The 21,845-nt window shown below is 45.0% G+C and overlaps 1 protein-coding gene across 2 annotated transcripts in view; it reads right to left on the bottom strand.

Annotated features, from left to right (window-relative positions):
- Positions 1–6,052: 6,052 nt before the first annotated feature.
- The window catches only part of LOC110538381 (protein shisa-8), a 75,196-nt gene continuing 59,403 nt past the window's right edge, over positions 6,053–21,845 (bottom strand). The window contains exons 3-5 of one of the 2 annotated variants that reach the window (XM_036938432.2): positions 19,181–19,297; positions 12,776–12,853; positions 6,053–12,609 (exon numbers count right to left, since the gene is read on the bottom strand). In XM_036938432.2, the coding sequence (XP_036794327.1) occupies positions 12,086–12,609; positions 12,776–12,853; positions 19,181–19,297 (719 nt within the window). In that variant the 3' untranslated portion in view covers positions 6,053–12,085. Of the gene's footprint in view, positions 12,613–12,775; positions 12,854–19,180; positions 19,298–21,845 lie in introns of both variants that reach the window. The other variant, XM_036938431.2, reaches the window with a different exon arrangement.

The raw sequence follows: 21,845 nt of genomic DNA on the forward strand, positions 1-21,845 counted from the left end.
CAGTGAAGTGTCCCGTCTTTCCAGTTCCTCTTGCTACTTTATTCCTGACTGTAATTGAAGCTGAAACAATAGTGTGCAGGACTCTGAGTATTGAGTAAGGTACTTTATTTCTGCCAACTAATTGAAAATGTCACTCGAGACCCCCCGCCACCCCATCCACCCACATCATGCCCCCTCCCATCCCACTTAAGTCATTCCGGATGCATCCAGTCGCAATGAATTCCTCCGCATTTAATTCATTTTCTGCTCTGAAATAGTCCATCAGGTTTTATGGGCTGTCCAACCCCACCCACTACTCCATCACAGATCACCCCTCTTAAACCATACATATTGATTAGGGTCACTATTGTTTTATGAAGTGGTGGGGGTACCTACCTGCCATTGTTGGGGGATTGAAGCAATCTCTCTCTGGAATTAATTTGGCAAATGACAATCTGTCATCTGGTTGACATTATTGGGGATAAAAGAGTCCTGTAGAGGTAGAGCTGCAAATTGAGTTGATTGACGGAGGTACAGTACATACTTGGAAGGGAACCAAATGCTTTTTTATTTCCTGCGTTACCTCTTCTGGCCACCAGGGTGTGATGTGCCCTTTAAGTAAAGGGTGCCTGAGAATAGCAGTGCAGGGGGACTATGCAGCTCTTCAGAAGTGCTCGAATTGAATTGAGTTTATGAAACAGTGAATGGGAAGATCGATGGAGCCCATCCATCTAATATACTGAGGTCGCTGTCGATGCCCCTCTGCAGATAGACAGGGTGTCCAGCCATCCACAGACCATTACAGGACCACCGCGCCACTCGGAGCACGGCGCCTGTATATGTCAGATGTTTGACCCGTGTCTGCTCTTATCTATTTCTCTTCGTCCTCCATGTTTTCCATCCACACACTTCCCTCTCTCTCCCTTTTCTTAAGCCTGTCGTTGCAGCCTGGGACCTCCCTGCCTGTGCACTGACAGCTGTTGTGTGCAGACACTGAGCCAATGAGATTGATGGAGCTGTCGCTGGCTTGCAGAGTGTGTGGGCGTGTGTGCGCGAGAGCATGTGTCGAGAGGGAGGTTTAAAAGGCTCAATATCCTCCGACTGCAGTCCAATCGCCCCTTACTGTTGTGCCAGACTGTTGCCTGTCTCAAACCCCCTATTCTGCTCCCTCCCCTCAGGCCCAGCCACCCCTCAAGGCCCAGCCACCCCTCAAGGCCCCCCATTCTTGCCGCACAGTTAACAATCAATCAGCAGTATTACAATCACAATGCTGGTTCCTCATGTGGTAGGCTTATCTCTCTCTTAGTCAGCTCTCTCTGGTTTTGCTGTCGCTCTTGTCTCTTTTAATCTAGTGCTGTCTGTCTTTCTCTGTCTCTCTCATGTTCAATTCCTTCAGTTCTGCTTCCGTCTTTCCTTCTGGAAACATCAATCTCCTTTTTTCCCCACTTCCATTCGTCCTGCTCCTTCTTTCATTGTCCCGTCCTGTCTTATTCTTGCTCTCTTTCTTTTCCTCTCCCATAGCGTTATGATTTATTCATTTCCTTCATTGTTGACTGCAGTCCCTTTTGTGTTCATGGTCTCCCTTATCTACACAGCCTGGTCTCACAGACTGGGGGTAACATAGTAAATGTAAAGCCTGGAGACTGAAATGAGTATGAATTGTTGCGTTTGGTATGTTTGCATAAGGCAAGAAACAAAAGGAGGAAGGGTGGATGGTCCATCCGGGTGGGTGGGATAATGCGACCGTCTAGCAACCCAAAGGTTACGTGTTCGATTCTCATCATGGTCAACTTTAGAATTTTAGCTCATTTGAAACTACTTACTACTTTTGAGATACTTTGCAAGTATTTAGCATGTTAGCGAACCCTTCCCCTAACCTTAACCCTTTAACCTAACTCCTAACTCTATCCCAGACTATTTGCATTGCCCCCCCTTTACGCTGCTGCTATTCTCTGTTTATTATCTATGCATAGTCACTTTAACTCTACCTACATGTACATATTACCTCAATTTCCCTGACTAGCCGGTGCCCCCGCCCATTGACTCTGTACCAGTACCCTCTGTATATAGCCTCGCTATTGTTATTTTACTGCTGTTATTTAATTATTTACTTTTATTTCGTATTTTTAACTTATCTATTTTTTACTTAACACATATTTTTCTTAACTGCATTGTTGATTAAGGGCTTGTAAGTAAGCATTTCACTGTAAGGTCTATACGTGTTGTATTCAGCACATGTGACAAATCAAATTTGATTTGAACCCCTAGCCTAGCGAAAAAAAACAACAGTAAAAAGACAGGCTATATACAGTAGCAAGGCTATAAAAGTAACGAGGCTACATACAGACACCGGTTAGTCAGGCTGATTGAGGTAGTATGTACATGTAGATATGGTTAAAGTGACTATGCATATATGATGAACAGAGAGTAGCAGTAGCGTAAAAGAGGGTGTGGTGGGTGGCGGGACACAATGCAGATAGCCCGGTTAACCATTGTGCAAGAGCTCTGGTTAGTCGGCCCAGTTGAGGTAGTATGTACATGTACAGTGCCTTGCGAAAGTATTCGGCCCCCTTGAACTTTGCGACCTTTTGCCACATTTCAGGCTTCAAACATAAAGATATAAAACTGTATTTTTTTGTGAAGAATCAACAACAAGTGGGACACAATCATGAAGTGGAACGACATTTATTGGATATTTCAAACTTTTTTAACAAATCAAAAACTGAAAAATTGGGCGTGCAAAATTATTCAGCCCCTTTACTTTCAGTGCAGCAAACTCTCTCCAGAAGTTCAGTGAGGATCTCTGAATGATCCAATGTTGACCTAAATGACTAATGATGATAAATACAATCCACCTGTGTGTAATCAAGTCTCCGTATAAATGCACCTGCACTGTGATAGTCTCAGTCTCAGAGAGCATCATGAAGAACAAGGAACACACCAGGCAGGTCCGAGATACTGTTGTGAAGAAGTTTAAAGCCGGATTTGGATACAAAAAGATTTCCCAAGCTTTAAACATCCCAAGGAGCACTGTGCAAGCGATAATATTGAAATGGAAGGAGTATCAGACCACTGCTAATCTACCAAGACCTGGCCATCCCTCTAAACTTTCAGCTCATACAAGGAGAAGACTGATCAGAGATGCAGCCAAGAGGCCCATGATCACTCTGGATGAACTACAGAGATCTACAGCTGAGGTGGGAGACTGTCCATAGGACAACAATCAGTCGTATATTGCACAAATCTGGCCTTTATGGAAGAGTGGCAAGAAGAAAGCCATTTCTTAAAGATATCCATAAAAAGTGTCGGTTAAAGTTTGCCACAAGCCACCTGGGGGAGACACCAAACGTGGAAGAAGGTGCTCTGGTCAGATGAAACCAAAATTGAACTTTTTGGCAACAATGCAAAACGTTATGTTTGGCGTAAAAGCAACACACCATCCCCACTGTCAAACATGGTGGTGGCAGCATCATGGTTTGGGCCTGCTTTTCTTCAGCAGGGACAGGGAAGATGGTTAAAATTGATGGGAAGATGGATGGAGCCAAATACAGGACCATTCTGGAAGAAAACCTGATGGAGTCTGCAAAAGACCTGAGACTGGGACGGAGATTTGTCTTCCAACAAGACAATGATCCAAAACATAAAGCAAAATCTACAATGGAATGGTTCAAAAATAAACATATCCAGGTGTTAGAATGGCCAAGTCAAAGTCCAGACCTGAATCCAATCGAGAATCTGTGGAAAGAACTGAAAACTGCTGTTCACAAATGCTCTCCATCCAACCTCACTGAGCTCGAGCTGTTTTGCAAGTAGGAATGGAAAAAAATGTCAGTCTCTCGATGTGCAAAACTGATAGAGACATACCCCAAGCGACTTACAGCTGTAATCGCAGCAAAAGGTGGCGCTACAAAGTATTAACTTAAGGGGGCTGAATAATTTTGCACGCCCAATATTTCAGTTTTTGATTTGTTAAAAAAGTTTGAAATATCCAATAAATGTCGTTGCACTTCATGATTGTGTCCTACTTGTTGTTGATTCTTCACAAAAAAAATACAGTTTTATATCTTTATGTTTGAAGCCTGAAATGTGGCAAAAGGTCGCAAAGTTCAAGGGGGCCGAATACTTTCGCAAGGCACTGTAGATATGGTTAAAGTGACTATGCATATATGATAAACAGAGAGTTGCAGCAGCGTAAAAGAGGGGTTGGGGGGAGGGGGGGGGGACAATGCAAATAGTCCAGGTAGCCATTTGATTACCTTTTCAGGAGTCATATGGCTTGGGGGGTAAAAACTGTTGAGAAGCCTTTTTGTCCTACACTTGGTGCTCCGGTACCGCTTGCCATGCAGTAGTAGAGAGAACAGTCTGTGGCTGGGGTCTTTGACCATTTTTAGGGCCTTCCTCTGAAACCGCCTGGTCTAGAGATCCTGGATAGTCAGGATGCTCTCGATGTTGCAGCTGTAGAACCTTTTGAGGATCACAGGACCCATGCCAAATAATTTTAGTCTCCTGAGGGGAAATAGGCTTTGTCGTGCCCTTTTATTGACTGCCTTGGTGTGTTTGGACCATTCTAGTTTGTTGTTGATGTGGACACCAAGGAACTTGAAGCTCTCAACCTGCTCCACTACAGCCCCGTCGATGTGAATGGGGGCATGCTCGGGCAGTCATGGGTGAACAGGAGGGGACTGAGCACGCACACTTGGGGAGCTCCAGTGTTGAGGATCAGCGTGGCAGATGTGTTGCTACCTACCCTCACCACCTGGGGGCAGCCCGTCAGGAAGTCCAGGATCCAGTTGCAGAGGGATGTGTTTAGTCCCAGGATCCTTAGCTTAGTGATGAGCTTTGAGGGTACTATGGTGTTGAACGCTGAGCTGTAGCTGAGCTGTAGTCACATAAGTGTTCCTTTTGTCCAGGTGGGAAAGGGCAGTGTGGAGTGCACACTGCCTCATCTGTGGATCTGTTTGGCCGATATGCAAATTGGAGTGGGTCTAGGGTTTCTGGGATAATGGTGTTGATGTGAGCCATTACCAGCCTTTCAAAGCACTTCATGGCTACGGACGTGGGCACAAGGACTATGGTGGTCTGCTTGAAACGCGCTGCTATTACAGACTCAGTCAGGGACATGTTGAAAATGTCAGTGAAGGGCCTCCCGGGTGGTGCAGTGGTTAAGGGCGCTGTACTGTAGCGCCAGCTGTGCCATCAGAGACTCTGGGTTGCCAGATGCACAGTGTTTCCTCCGACACATTGGTGCGGCTGGCTTCCGGGTTGGATGGCACTGTGTTAAGAAGCAGTGCGGCTTGGTTGGGTTGTGTATCGGAGGACGCATGACTTTCAACCTTCGTCTCTCCCGAGCCCATACGGGAGTTGTAGCGATGAGACAAGATAGTAGCTACTAAAACAATTGGATACCACGAAATTGGGGAGAAAAAGGGGTAAAAATGTAACAATTTAAATTAAAAAATAAAGAAAATGTCAGTGAAGACACCTGCCAGTTGGTCAGTAACATGCAAATTCGTAACATATTGTACATTTTTCAAATTTGTAATATATTTTACATTTTGCAAATTCGTAACATTTCAAATGAAATGGATGATGGATATCCACAAATGAATAAATACCATACTAAATGGAGTGTCTTGGCTTAACGTACAGAATAATATGAAACCAGGTTGGTCTACACAATGTCAGCTGCTAGTAAAACCTTTTGAGAGCAGGAAGCAGAAATGTACTATGTGTAACAATATAGCTTCCGTCCCTCTCCTCGCCGCTACCTGGGCTCGAACCAGGAACACATCGATAACAGCCACCCTCGAAGTAGCGTTACCCATCGCTCCACAAAAGCCACGGCCCTTGCAGAGCAAGGTGAATAACTACACCAAGTCTCAGAGCGAGTGACGTCACCGATTGAAGCGTGTGTACCCCGCTAACTAGTAAACCGTTTCACATCGGTTACATATGTACCATTTGGACTATACCACAGTATTGGTTTAGGAATAGATATAAGAAGGCCTCTTTCTCTTTTTTTACTCCCTGTCTGACAGACACACTCACACAAACATGCCCAGACACAAGGTTAGTCTCACCATTTTATTTTTTTATCAAGTTCATACAAAGAACACTTAGTAAGGTTTCCTCTAAAAACAGATGGTTAAAAAGCCAGACAATAAGTTTGACCTTCTTCCTCAAAAATTATTTTGTAATTAGTGCTGTAAAAACGGAAACAATCTTCATCATCATTATCATCGTCGTCATCAATGATGACCTCTTTTAAAATGTAAGTAAACAGCTAGGGAATGAAAGGACCCTGTTGATGTTATGAGGGTTTCTTTATGAGACTGATTGATCTGCATAGAACTAAAGTGTTAAGCTTGGGTGGGAGGGGTTTTTAATTCCCCTCATATCAGTGTCCTCTTTCTTTGTGGAAGGAGCTCATTGGAACTCTCTAATCAACTGATCTGCTGCCCAAATGCAACATCCTGTAAACCTGTAGTGTAGTTATATTAATGCTCTATAACAGGAGTATGCTGCTATGTATTTCCGTCTTTTAACCTGAACATTTAACATTCCTAATTCAGGACATGCCTCAGGTTGTCCACTACTGGAGTGGGAGGATGCGAGAGAGGGATGTGGTTTGTGGCGTTTGGCTCTTTGCTCTCTCTGATGGAGTCAGTCCAGACCCTGGAGACATTTAAATGAAGTCAAACATCAGTGACAGCTGGCCTGGGTCTCCGTGGGGATGCGGTGGCAGAACAAAACAAATGCAGGGCACTAGGAGAGAGGGATGCCCAGATAAATGCTGAATTCATGGAGTACTTGCCCAGACCAAAGGGTCTTCTTTTGACAGTGCCTGCCTTCCTTATACAATGTAGCCACCAAATTAACATAAAATATGCTTTTCATTTGTCTTGCCTGTTCTTCTGGAATTGTATTTACTGTGTCAGTGTGTACTGTGCTGAATGCACGTGTGTTCGTGTGTACACATTTATTCACATGTAGGCCTACACATTCTTCTAGACATTAAATATACATTTTTAGCTCCATTTCTCGTGGCCTTTAACTATGAATAAAGAATTGCATAATCAAAACCACATGTAAACAGAGAACATAAGAACACCTGCAACAACGAGGATTATTTTTAGATGTCAGGGCAGTATAATTAGCACAGGCCCGTCAGCTAAATTAATATAATTTCTGGTCAAAACATGCAATGTTCCAGCCCCTTAATTACCTTGTATCTCCATTCTATCTAGACAGCCTGGGCATATTAAGAGGTGTCCAAACCAATTTTCGGATTCATTTAAAAGCCATAGACCTTGAATATAAATAAAATTAGATGACAATTTAATTTAAAACAATCCAATTGTACATTTATAATTGGGCTATTTTATTGACCAAGTCTACAGGCATTGCAACGGTACTTGATCCTTGGTTAAGGACGTCAATTAAAATCTTCCCTATGGTTTCTTCCTTGTCTAAAGAGTTTACGCACCGACTGATACCTTTTCATGATGCTGAGGAAGAGGTGGGTATGGCGACTTAATGGTAATGAAGTCTTGCTGATACTGGGCCCCCTCTTAAGGTTAAGATTAAAAAAGAGTACCAGTATTTGCCCTGCTTTACGGAGCGGAGTAGGGGGAAGGTGTGGTAAGAAGGGGGGACTTTTAGCTGATAGAACAAGGAGTAGGCCTCCCCTCTTTAGCCTCGCATGTTCACAGATAACTTCACATACTCCAGGGGTTTGGAACGCTTCTGCCAGCTAACAACCAAGAGAAACAGAATTAGCCAAATCGGAGATGTCTGAAAAAATTAATTTGGACACCGCAATCTGGGTGACCCAAACGCTGGTAGCTCTCCACTCAACGCAAAACAAGAGAAAGATGTGTTGTTCTTGTTTAAGTCTATAAAAAGCCCTTATATAAACCAAGTATTTAACCATTTTTAAAGCAGACAAGTGGTACAATATATATACACAAGTACATAGCAATCAAAGGTAGTCGACTACCAAAAGTATGGAACAACACATGATTTGCAGATATAAGCTGCACAGGAATCACAAATCTTCAATCGTCATCGTTAATGTCTTGCCAAAGCACTTGAATACAATGCATTTTTGACATGAATACACGAGTGTATGTACCATACATAGTATCCGAAAAAGCACAAGCTTCAAACACAGGACGTTTTCTGTGCGTGGCCAGTTTTGAATCTGAAAGCACTTCATCTCTCGTCAGTCAAACGCTACTTTTTTGAAAGAACTTCCAATCCGAATACAGTACAAAACAAATCATACACAATATATTGCTAAGGATGAAACCCAAGTATGTCTACCAGGTTGCATTCAGATAACCTGTTGTAGAATAGTTGCGTTTAGGAAGTTTTACAAAGAACAGTCATTCAGCTCTTTCAGGGTGCCGTATATACAGTGTAATCAGTAGAGATTGAGTATACACACTAAGCTGATGGTCCACAGTCTGACATTCCCACTGTGTGCGATCAGTTACGTGTACTCAATTTCTCCTGATAAGAATTGTTTTGGTCCAGCACCTACAACCACAGAATGGGCGACTGTGAGATATACATGGCTCCTCTGTCCTGCTGTGGTATATAATTTACATCATCCAGTGTTGAGAAACTGAGGCAAAACTTTGGGCCAGTAAGCCTTCGTCAGCTTTAATTCACTTTTGACTGTCCAGCATAGACTGAGGCAATCCAAAACCAGCGGGCTTACTGTGACAGTATTGGTGTAGGATTCATTGTACGGAGGCCCGCGGGAAAAAAGACTCTGGCATACCTGTGGGCCAAAAAGGCCCTTCACCGGGTAAATGATACTCACGGAGGGTGTCACTATTTAGAACAGTCAGCAGTGTGTGGGTCAGATATACCTGCGCGTCAACATTTGCTCAGGACTAGGATGGGAAGAAGAGGGACATTAAGGTGGAATCTCAGCCAATTACAGTGCTTCGTTCCACTATAGGAGGCAAGCCAAGGCGCTAGCCTGGCGACATCCTGGTGCCTCGCTAGCTGTCAGCTTGGCCCCAGGCTGTGTTTGTCCTTGAAGCCTCAGAGGCTCTCCCTCCTCATGGAGACTCCCTGGAGCCTGAAGGATCCATGTGTCACAACGTCAGCATCGTTCAGCTAGCATTAGCAACACTATCCTAGTGCCTGCAGCCTGTAGAGCTCAGATGGGGTTTCAGAGGTGTCCACTCTTGCAGGCCAGCCCTGATAACTGCTTGTAGGTTTGTGTTTCCTTTAGTATGGCCTTGCTGGAATTGTGTCTGTAAAATAACATTTGAATCCGTCCAATAGTAAAAGGTCATGGAGAGCTAATCAAGCTTTTTTTCTGAGTGGATAGGATTCTCAGAGTTCTGATTCGCTAATGCAACTTCCTCTGCCGGAGAAGCGCAGGAGGAGAGAGAAGAGAGAATTAATAAAAGCTCAGTGGTCTGATTTCTGAGAAAATAGTCCTAAATATCTTTCAGAAGAGCCTGAGATTGCAACAACAACAAAAATTCTGGGTCTATGTAGCTCTGCTTCCACCTCAGCTCCCCACATTTAAAGGACTCCGGAAAGGTGCAGAGTCAGACTCCAGAGAGAGGGTTTGCAGATAGATGGGTACTTATTGCTTTGCAGACATAACATATTGCTTGTTACTTGCACACATCCATTGCTTGTTCACAACCACCAATGCATCCTGAACGATAAAGGAGAGAGTCCATAGAATACTTTATATGGCTGGGCTGTTAAGCTAAGAATCATTGTGTGTAACCCCCCCCCCCCCCTCGTTTACAAATTGAAGTTGGAGAAAGCTAAATGGTGACCGTGCATGCTGCATACGGTAGCTATGAGTGCAGATGTGCATGATGCATATTTATACATGTACTGTGCATAACCCAACACTTCTCTATTTCTGATTTACTTTTATTCAACCATATCATAAAAACAACAACTCCAAGTGGGTCTTATGTAGATTACATAACAGCTTTAGAAATCCTGAAGTATGAACCGTGGACAGATAAATCAAATCCCCAATGAAATGTAACATAAGCATAAACCCAGAAACGTAATAGTCTGCACGTAGTTTAAATCAATTCAAATGTCTTATATTCCATATCATGCTGCTACAGTGAAACCACTTTCTGTCTGTCCGTAACACAGAATGGCTCGACAATAGCAGCCGAATGAATCTCCAAATCATTTAACACTGTGAAAGCCCTGCTCCACTCCATGCATGCCTAGTGTGTGAGAGTGTGTGAGGGCCTGCCATGCTGGGGATTGAGTATCATTAGTTATGGCTGCACCCCCCATGAGGAGGCATGGTGTCCCCTGGCTGGGAACAGCTTGGAAGACCATGCAGGGGTTGGATGCTGGAGGCTCCCACCGTAAGTCAACCCCACTGGGAAAGGGAGAGCAGAGGAAAGGGGGTCTGGTGGAGCTCAGGAACAGGCTGGAAGCTGGTTGGTGGGGAGGAGCTAGCAGCAAATGGTGAATGACTCTAGTAAACACGACTGACTGGCTGCCATCCGTTGATACGGTTCCACCTGTCTGGAATACCCTGGGCGTAGGTATGCACTGCGGCGTAACCTGTTTACTTAAGATAATACATTAAGCTTGAGGCTTGGGCTAAATTGCATCAAATGTATGGTGAAGGACGGCGCTTGTGTGAACTTAGACGTATCAGGTTTCCATGCAAATATTGTACCTTGCGGTCAAGTGTAAAATGATAACGAGCCAAGAGGAGTTGCTTGCTCTCCTGTAGCTGGAAATAATCCTTGTGGTTGGGAAAGACTTACTGTAATGTCTATGTGTAGCCACTAGCTTCAACCCAGCTGCATTTACAGTGACTCATTATACATATAGATGAACCATACACCTGCATTCAACAAAATAATCATATTAAAGCCTATTTTAATATTACAATAATATATGCATGCATCACATGAATTGCTGCCAGTCTGGAAGACATACTTTTATAAAATACTCTGTGTATGAGTTTTCTTTCTTCCTGACGTTTGTGCATTCATGTTTGGATAAATTCTTCAACAGCAAGCCAAAGCTAAGATAAAATAAAAAAGCAATGACCTTTACTTCACACCTACAACTTTCCACCCTTGCATTGCCTTTGGCACCATATTACCCGGGACAGACACGGCGGCCTGTCCTGCCCTCTAGCAGGCGCCTATATTGTCCCTTGCGATTTGCGTTGAAGCTTCACTAACATAGACCGTACCATTTAACACGACTGTGGTGACCTTGCTGATACCTGTGCTGTTTGCCCTTTCCGATGCATGCATCACCGGTTAAGACAACAACAAACAACACATCGCTGAGAGACGTGGACGCTGACGATCCCCAGGGAGTCTCCAGACACAACCACTGTGTGAGATTCCCCAGCTTTGACGACCAGGGGGCCTAAAGCTTCAGGGCTCTTCTCTAGCAGGTGACGAACAGGAGGTGCTTGCCGCACCAAACCTCTGTCCGGCTTAGTTCCTCATCCCTTACGCTTCAGGATGAATAAACAAGCACCTCCTTTCCCGCTGTTTCTCTCTCTTCCTCTCCCTCTCTCTCTCTCTCTCTCGGTGGTACAGATTTGCCAGAATGGTATCTTACTCTGTTCTGGATGGAGAGTGATGGGAGCTGACAAGACAATGGCATTGTCACTGCTGTTGTTCAGGGTCCTGGGGGTGCTTTACCCATGTGTACCACTCTGACAGGCTGCAAAAAGTAGGAGAGTGTGTAAGTGTGTGTGTGTGTGTGGGGTGGGGGGGGGGGGGGGGAGTAGAGTAGTTTGTAGAGTAGTGGTGCCAGGGGGAGCAAAGAGGAGATTGACCAAAACAAAACAGGGAGGACGCTGGGACAGAGAGGGAATTTAGGGGAACCAGGTCTAGAGAGAGCGAGTCACTTCATGTGATCATTACCTTCCGTTTTGGGTGTTACATTATCAATAACGAAGAAAACCTGCAATTAAAATAGCAAAAGAAGATTGCTTGTTCCTGTTCGTCCCCCCAGCCATCAACACGACATTGATTCGTACAAAAAGCTCTCGCCCCCTGGCCTTACTCCCAGTCCTATAGACTCTTTTCTTGCCCTCCTGCTCTCCAAACATTCATGCTCAGACTGTGACCTCTGTCTTGCTGTTGGTGGGCAGCCCCTTGTTTTTGGGGTGCATGTGGGGCGACTGTCCATAGCCCAGAGGCTGGGAGAAGAGTTCCGGGAGTGTCTCAATGCTGAACTTCCGCTTGTTGGAGTAGGCCTGCCGGCGGCTGGTGGGCTGTTGATGTAACTGCTGTTGATGTTGCGGATGCTGCTGATGCTGCTGATGCTGCGGATGCTGCGGATGCTGCTGCAGTGCCTGCCCGATGTGGGAGGCCGTTGGATGCTGGACATGGCCCTTACTGGGGTCCCAGACTTTGAAGGCCGAGCTGGAGGTAAGCGGGTGGGTGTTAGTCTTGGAGATCTTGGGCTTGGGGAGCTGGGCGGCGGTGATGGTTATGGCCAGTGGGGCGTGGATGTCTGGAGGGGGCAGGAAGGGCTTGTCCTTGTGAAAGGCGATGGGCTGGAAGGTGGGGGGCGAGGAGTGATGGCGGGAGTAGTCCACCATGGGGTAGCCCTTGTAGTAGTCTCTTGCTGCCGTATCTGCTGCGAGAAGGGGGAGGAGACAAAGGTGGGGGAGAGAGAGAGAAGAATGTGGTTAGTGGTATAGAGGTCAAAATACCTTACAAATACCTTTAATCTTTTCCTTTGACATGGTATCCACTCAACCTGTAGGTCCACAATGAGTTATATGGGTCAGAATATCTACCTGGTACCCCCAGAGACCTCAACAATGTCCTCCTTTGTTCAGATACAGTAAGAGCTCTGTTATCCAGTGGCCAAACCCCTAAACCAAGTTAAAACAAACAAAACAACAATGAAAATCTGTAAGGATCTGCTGCACAAGCATCTCCTCCCTACTTTATCATGCTGTAAAGACAAGTGTGATTCCAGGTAATTACATTGTACACATTGTAATAGCAGTGTAATAGACCCCATCATAATGTGGCTGTAAAAAATGCTGGAATTGAAGAGCACAGATTAATAAAATTCACTGAGTTACCCCACTCATATCACTTCAATAGCTTTGAACCTCACCCAACCTCTCTGTTTTGATTAACTGTACACTTTTAGGCAAGTTATACAAGACACTGTGTCCCTTTCTGGAGTCACTTGTATGCTATTCTGCTGCCAAGGGACGAATTAAGGTGAGACACCTCTCCCCCTGTGTTAATCCCTGTGCCGTTGGCTGTGTATTATATACCATGAAAGGAACCAGTAGCTTTAACACCATCATCCCTAAACCAGCCAACCTGTCAGGTAAACCTACAATGACATGGAGGTAGAGCTGCACAGAGTGTACAGCATCTTACACCCACAGGGGCTTGCATCTGTGTGTGTGTGTCTGTGTGTGTGTGTGTGTGTGTGTGTGTGTGTGTGTGTGTGTGTGTGTGTGTGTGTGTGTGTGTGTCTGTGTGTGTGTGTGTCTGTGTCTGTGTCTGTGTGTGTGTGTGTGTGTGTCTGTGTGTGTCTGTGTCTGTGTGTGTGTGTGTGTGTGTGTGTGTGTGTGTGTGTGTGTGTGTGTGTGTGTGTGTCTGTGTCTGTGTCTGTGTGTGTGTGTGTGTCTGTGTCTGTGTGTGTGTGTGTGTGTGTGTGTGTGTGTGTGTGTCTGTGTCTGTCTGTGTGTGTGTGTCTGTGTCTGTGTGTGTGTGTGTGTGTGTGTGTGTGTGCTTGAGAGGGGGGTTAAAATGCCTGAAGCCCCGTACCGTTAACGTTGAATGAAAACAAATTCGGAAAAAAAGCAACAGCAACTGGCGGATATGCTGGAGTTTTGAGGGGAGTAAAAATAGAGTGGGTTTAGAGTGTCGTGTCGTATTAGTGAGGGAGCCCTGAGTGCTACTTCATGAGGTCACAGCCGCCAACCCCTCAGCCCTCAGACACTAACAACCTTGTTCGCCCCACTGTTGTGTCATTTAGGTTTTTCTTCCCCTATTCTGTTTGAAAAAAATTATCCTGGTTGTTTCTTTCCCCCCTCAGCCTCTGTGTGTGTGTGTGTGTGTGTGTGTGTGTGTGTGTGTGTGTGTGTGTGTGTGTGTGTGTGTGTGTGTGTGTGTGTGTGTGTGTGCGTGTGCGTGTGTGTGCGTGTGTGTGTGTGCGTGTGTGCATACGTCTGTGTGTGTGTACATGCGTGCCTGCCTGCACCATCATAGATGCAGTACTTGTACGAATGTAGATATTGGCAGAGGGTATGCCCAGGAAGTAGCGTAAGGTATAGCGTATGTAAAAAATAAATGTAAAAAATGCATAGATTCTAGAAGTGTCTGGAACTCAATTGGTGGGATGCAACAACATTCTTCCACGAGAAATTCCATCATTTGGTGTTTTGTTGATGGCGGTGGAAAATGCTGACTCAGGCGCTGCTCCATAATCTCCCCTAAGTGTGCAATTGGGTTGAAATCTGGTGACTGAGACACACGCACACACATACTTGCGTCCGAAATAGTAGGCCGTTTGAGTATTTGAAAACATCTGTTTTATAGTATCTCAAAGTGCATCAAAAGCAAAAAACAAACAGGCAATACATCATTATGAGTAGCCTATCTATAGCTGGCTAGATCGACCAATGGAGGCCAAGTCTTTGAGTGCATACCTCCTCCAAAGATGGAGAGTGAGGGCTACAGGCTATCCTTTCCGGTTCATATGTAAAGCCGTAACTGATGGTGCATTGAAGACAACAGGGAACACCCCCCAAAAAATGCTCAGACTGAGAAAAATTGTTTTGAATGGTCAGCCAACTCGGAACTACAGGTCAGAAACTCGGGCGTTATCCTAGAGCTCTGACTTCTCCAACCTGAAGATCACAAAGTTATGATTTTTCCCACTGTGAGCTAATTTTGTTTCCGAATTCCCAGTTGTCTTGAACGTACCAAAAGTAATATGTTTCGGCCATGGCATACTTCATTTTTTACAATACAGTATGTGCTAAATAGCATGTAGTGCAATTAGTACACAGTATGCAGTTTCAGTAAATAGTAGGCAAGCCAGATTTCGGCCTATGTGCATATTGTTTATTTTTAATTTTTTAACCTTTATTTAACTTGGCAAGTCAGTTAAGAACAAATTCTTATTTTCAATGACGGCCTAGGAACAGTGGGTTAATTGCCTGTTCAGGGGCAGAACGACAGAGAATGTCAGCTCGGGGGAGAGGAGAGAGAAAGGAGAGGAACTACAGATGTATAAAGCTGCTTTAAATGGACAAATCACTGAAATTATTTTACGCAAGGCCTTAAACGACTATTATGCTGATAATGACAGTGCTCTTAAAAGGCCTGCTTTCATGTTGTGGCATGTGCCACGTTTGGCAAGTCATGGGAGGATTAAATGGCTATGTTGCCAACGCAACTGTATACAGGCATGTGTTTATACATTCTAAATATTCTAAAAGGATAAGCAGCTTGATTCCAGCAGACCATGTGACAGTGTAAACCCTGTCACATGGCTTCTTTAAAGAATAGCAGTCTAACAGGTTCCAAGTCATTCATGCTGAAGACTTCCATTGATCCCCACAACACAGCCATTTTGAGGCCAAGTAGGGGTGTGCTGTAATTAGCCAAATGAAAAAAATGACAACAACCAACATTGCACCAGACTAGACCAACATTTTATCTCTTTATCTTTACTAGTGATGCTCGAAACCCATGCTATCCAGCTACTACCATGCTTGCTAAGAAAAATTTGCACGAAAGTGACCTCGGGGTTGCAGCAGCATGCGTTTTGTCACGGGGAAACACTGACGTTCTCGGCCGACGGCACAGGAAGTGCACGGTGAGAGAGCATATGCGCTGAAGGCGGGGGACCGGCAACGAGGCCTCACTGCCCTCTCCGTCCATTTCTCGCCTTCTCCATCACTTTTTCGCACTACCCCTTTGTGCCCTAGCTGAAAATCTCAGGTCGTTAGTGTTTAATTAAGATACAGGGCTACAACTACATCCTGGTCCAAGGACCTGCTGGTACACCTGGCAGAAGTTGGCTGACGCCTGAGCCAAAGCCCCTGAACTACACTCTGTCCTCTCAATGACTTTGCCAACACAGTGAGTGGTGACGTGCCGTGTTGTTTATTGGCTTGCTGGGGGTTACAATCACGTGTGAAGAGATGAGAGGGCTAAGCCTATATCCCAAATGAGTTGCTGTGTGTGAGTGTGCCCTTATGAGTGTGTCTGTGTGTGCCCTTATGAGTGTGTCTGTGTGTGCCCTTATGAGTGTGTCTGTGTGCCCTTATGAGTGTGTCTGTGTGTGCTATTATGAGTGTGTCTGTGTGTGCCCTTATGAGTGTGTATGTATGTGCCCATATGAGTGTGTCTGTGTGCCCTTATGAGTGTCTGTGTGTGCCCTTATGAGTGTGCATGTATGTGCCCTTATGAGTGTGTCTGTGTGTCCGCTTGTGAGTGAGTGTGTCTGTGTGAGCGCTTGTGTGTCTTTGTGTGCCCTTAAGAGTGTGTCTGTGTGAGCACTTGTGTGTCTGTGTGTGTGCTTGTGATTGTGTCTGTGTGTGTGCTTGTGAGTGTGTCTGTGTGAGCGCCTTTGTGTCTGTGTGTGTGCTTGAGAGTGTGTCTGTGTGAGCGCCTTTGTGTCTGTGTGTGCGCTTGTGAGTGTGTTTGTGTGTGCGCTTGTGAGTGTGTCTGTGTGAGCGTTTGTGAGTGTGTCTGTGTGAGCGTTTGTATGTGTCTGTGTGAGCATTTGTGAGTGTGTCTGTGTGAGCGTTTGTATGTGTCTGTGTGAGCGTTTGTGAGTGTGTCTGTGTGAGCGCTTGTGAGTGTGTCTGTGTGAGCATTTGTGAGTGTGTCTGTGTGAGCGTTTGTATGTGTCTGTGTGAGCGTTTGTGAGTGTGTCTGTGTGAGCGCTTGTGAGTGTGTCTGTGTGATCATTTGTGAGTGTGTCTGTGTGAGCGTTTGTATGTGTCTGTGTGAGCGTTTGTATGTGTGTCTGTGTGAGCGTTTGTATGTGTGTCTGTGTGAGCGTTTGTATGTGTGTCTGTGTGAGCGTTTGTGAGTGTGTCTGTGTGAGCGTTTGTATGTGTGTCTGTGTGAGCGTTTGTGAGTGTGTCTGTGTGAGCGTTTGTATGTGTGTCTGTGTGAGCGTTTGTATGTGTCTGTGTGAGCGTTTGTGAGTGTGTCTGTGTGAGCGTTTGTGAGTGTGTCTGTGTGAGCGTTTGTATGTGTGGCTGTGTGAGCGTTTGTATGTGTCTGTGTGAGCGTTTGTATGTGTGTCTGTGTGAGCGTTTGTATGTGTCTGTGTGAGCGTTTGTATGTGTCTGTGTGAGCGTTTGTATGTGTCTGTACCTCAATGTCTTTCCATGTTTCATTAACATTGTTTAGATTCTCGTGCATCAACCTGCTTTTCTGCTTTTGTGGCCATCTGCAAGCATTTGTGTGTGTGTGTGTGTGTGTGTGTGTGTGTGTGTGTGTGTGTGTGTGTGTGTGTGTGTGTGTGTGTGTGTGTGTGTGTGCGTGCGTGCGTGTGCGTGCGCGTGCGTGCGTGTGTGTGTGTGTGCGTGCGTAGGCCTGTGGGTGTCCACAGGACCATACGGCTGTCTGCTCCATTCATGAGGAAATAACAAGTAAAATACCCTAGAGGTGTAGATAGACTCCCGTCTCTTAAAATCAATGGATTCAAATGAGATGCAGAGATGTAAATACAAAGCAACTGCCCGTGGTAATGCACCAGCCGTGAGGTGGGCCCTTCTCAAGGGCCCGATGAGCCGGCATGCCAACCTGCTGTGCCACAGGACCCGTGCCCCGGCTGGCACCACGGATGGCAGCCACGCCATTGTCTGTACAACCTACAGCTATGTGTGCGTGTGAGTGTGTGTAGAGTGTGTGTGTGGTGGGTATAGTGTCTGTGTGGTGTGTAGAGTAGCTCTAAAAATGAATGCTGTTCAAAAGTGACTACATTAAAGAGCGGACCAAGTCATCCACATACGTATTCGGTTTAGGGTCCTCCTGGTGACAAGGGTTGGGGATTTTAAAATGTGCTTTCATCAAACAGAAAGGAATATGACCACGTATGGAGAAAAAGAGTGTTGCATCACATTCGGATTAAAATGTTCATTTAAGTATTTTACTGCAAATGTCAATGACAACATCATATGAATCTATTGTCTTTTCTATTGACGGTCCTTTGGTGCAATCACACTTATTTACTCAGTAAGCAGCATAAGGAAGTGGACTCCTCCATCCCTGCCATTAGTGGTTTTAGAATAGGAAGGGCTAGTGACATGTTACTGTTACTGTCATTATAAACTGGTTACTAACGTAATTAGAAGAGTAAAAATAAATGTTTTGTCATACCTGTGGCCAATCAGCAAGTGTTTTGTTTATGTGTGTGTGTGTGTGTGTGTGTGTGTATTTGTCTGTTCCATTTATGAGAAAATAATAAGTGAAATACCCTAGAGGCTTATAGGGCACCAACTACACAGTTTATGATATACATCAACATACAGGAAGGGGCTATGGAACCCTGACCTGTTCACCGGACATGCTACCTGTCCTAGACCTGCTGTTTTCAACTCTCTAGAGACAGCAGGAGCGGTAGAGATACTCTTAATGATCGGCTATGAAAAGAAAACTGACATTTACTCCTGAGGTGCTGACTTGCTGCACCCTCAACAACTACTGTGATTATTATTATTTGACCCTGCTGGTCATCTATAAACATTTGAACATCTTGGCCATGTTCTGTTATAATCTCCACCCGGCACAGCCAGAAGAGGACTGGCCACCCCTCATAGCCTGGTTCCTCTCTAGGTTTCTTCCTAGGTTCTGGCCTTTCTAGGGAGTTTTTCCTAGCCACCGTGCTTCTACACCTGCATTGCTTGCTGTTTGGGGTTTTAGGCTGGGTTTCTGTACAGCATTGTGACTTCAGCTGATGTAAGAAGGGCTTTATAAATACATTTGATTGATTGAGTATCACAGGCATGGTGTCTCACGTAATAATGACAGCAGTTCTTCAAATGCACATATGTAGAAATATCCAAATATAAAATGCATAAAATATGTCTATATTATTTATGTTTGCATGAGTGGATAGGTTTTAGTTTATTTCTGTCTATGTGAACTGGTCTGTTGATAGACAGTGTATGTGAAAGGATGTCTGTAGTGAGCGGTGCGTTGCTTACCCACAGCCTTGAGGGAGGCGCACTTGTTAAAGCCCAGACCAAGGTTGTTGTGAGGGTGGGAGAGTGCCATCGCTGGACCCAGGGGTGAGAGGGCAGCGTTATTCAGGTGGTTGTGATCTGAAAGACAGTGAGAGAGAGAGAGAGAGAGAGAGAGAGAGAGAGAGAGAGAGAGAGAGAGAGAGAGAGAGAGAGAGAGAGAGAGAGAGAGAGAGAATGAGCTGCTGATACCCTCCAATTAGTCCCAAAACTTGGTATTGAAGATACACAGAGACCACCTTGTGTACCACCTTGTGTACCACCATATGTACCAATGTGTGTACCACTTTGTGTACCACCGTGTGTACCACCTTGTGTACCATCGTGTGTACCAGCATGTGTACCATCAAGTGTACCATCACGTGTACCACCACGTGCACCATCACGTGTACCCTCATGTGTACCATCATGTGTACCATCATGTGTACCACCATGTGTACCATCATGTGTACCACCACGTGTACCATCACACGTACCATCATGTGTACCATCATGTGTACCGCCACGTGTACCGCCACGTGTACCGCCACGTGTACCGCCATGTGTACCATCACGTGTTTCCTGCCATGTGTACCACCATGTGTACCACCATGTGTACAACCATGTGTACCACCATGTGTACCACCATGTGTACCACCATGTGTACAACCATGTGTACCACCATGTGTACCACCATGTGTGAGTAATGCTTAATGACCTGTATATTTATGCATCTATTCTGTGCATAGTGGGGGCTGGTGAAGATAAGGATGCATGCTGAGAAAAACACATGTGACCACACTGTCCTTTGTAATATTGAGGCGGTCAAATATCCTCCCCTAAACTAGAAGAAAAGGTGCTATCTAGAACTTAAATGGTTCTTCGACTGTCCCCACAGGAGAACCCTTTGAACAACCACTTTTGGTTCCAGGTAGAACTTTTTGGGGTTCTATGTACAACCCGTTCCACAGAGGGTTCTACGTGGAACACAAAAGGTTTCTACCTGGAACCAAAAATGGTTATCCTATGGGGACAGCTGAAGAACCCTTTTGGAACCCTTTTTTCTAAGTGTGTATAGGAGGCATAGAGGCTAAAATCCCGTCTTCCGGACATCAAAGAGTCTATTTCCCAAAGGTGTTTTGACGGGAACTACAATCACAACACAACACAACCACACAACAAGCCCACTGTACAGTACTAGCTATAACTATACCGTGTCAAAATGGTTGTGACCCGACATTAACCCTCATTCAACCAGACCCCCACAGTGGTGCCCCCTGGGTCACAGTGAATGGGGGGTTAAGGACGCTAATGTGGCCCAGTGGTTGCAGTCACGGATGTGGCGCTCATTGGCGTGCATGAGCACCGCCTCTCTATCTGCCCCGTGGCGGTGTGAGGCCGGATGGTTTGTTGTGCTACACACATGCAGGGCATCGACATGCAGATGGAAACTCTGTCCAGAGCCATACTTTTAGAGAGTTATGCTTTTAGAATTTTGAATGTTGTTATAATTCTAGACATTCAGTTACAAAGCATTGTTAAAATATTCCCTATGGTATATTTAGATTGTACATATTTTTTTGTTTTTAATATCTTGTTGATAGATGAACTGTAATATCTGGTGGTGACCCACGGAGTTGCAGGACTGATTATGTCACGTCTAGCTAATATGATTTGAATGATGCAGCAACACCAGATCAACACCGTCTTACTGACGCTTTTACAGTCGCTGAAGCATCACCCAGGTGGGTGCTACATTTCAGTACTGGACAATCTAGTCTATCTACGGAGGAGGAGCTGTGACTATCGAAGACGACTAGGTTCCACCTCCCTGCCTGGCTGTACCATCTATGTTCCCTCCTCTTAAGATACTTCCTTTTCTGAACTGCCTTTCATCTTAAGCTATGGAAGACAATTTGATATATGTATTTATTTAATGTAATATCTTATGTTGTGCTTCTCTATTATTTACGGTGGGAAATACACACGCGGAGATCATCTGTTCACCCACACCACGTCTCACAAAGACACATCGGTTCAAACCAAAATCTCAAATTTGGACTCTAGACCAAGAACAAATTTCCACCATCTCTTCTTCTTATTGGTGTCCTTCAGTAGTGGTTTCTTTACAGCAATTCGACCATGAAGGCCTGATTCACACAGTCTCCTCTGAACAGTTGATGTTGAGATGTGTCTGTTACTTGAACTCTGTGATGCATTTATTTGGGCTGCAATTTCTAAGGCTGGTAACTGTAATGAACTTATCCTCTGCAGCAGAGATAACTCTGGGTCTTCCATTCCTGTGGCGGTCCTCATGAGAGCCAGTTTTATCATAGGACTTAATGGTGTTTGCTACTGCACTTGAAATGTTCCGTATTGACTGACATTCATGTCTTAAAGTAATGATGGACTGTCGTTTCTCTTTGTGCTTATTTGAGATTCTTGACCTAATATGGACTTGGTCTTTTACCAAATAGGGCTGTCTTCTGTATACCAACCCTACCTTGTCACAACACAACTGATTGGCTCAAATGCATTAAGAAGGAAAGAAATTCCACAAATGAACTTTTAAGAAGGCACACCTGTTAATTGAAATGCATTCCAGGTGACTACCTCATGAAGCTGGTTAAGAGTGTGCAAAGCTGTCATC

Source organism: Oncorhynchus mykiss, chromosome 12, assembly GCF_057628025.1.
Source record: "Oncorhynchus mykiss isolate SJ-2025 chromosome 12, ASM5762802v1, whole genome shotgun sequence".
NCBI lineage: Eukaryota > Metazoa > Chordata > Actinopteri > Salmoniformes > Salmonidae > Oncorhynchus > Oncorhynchus mykiss.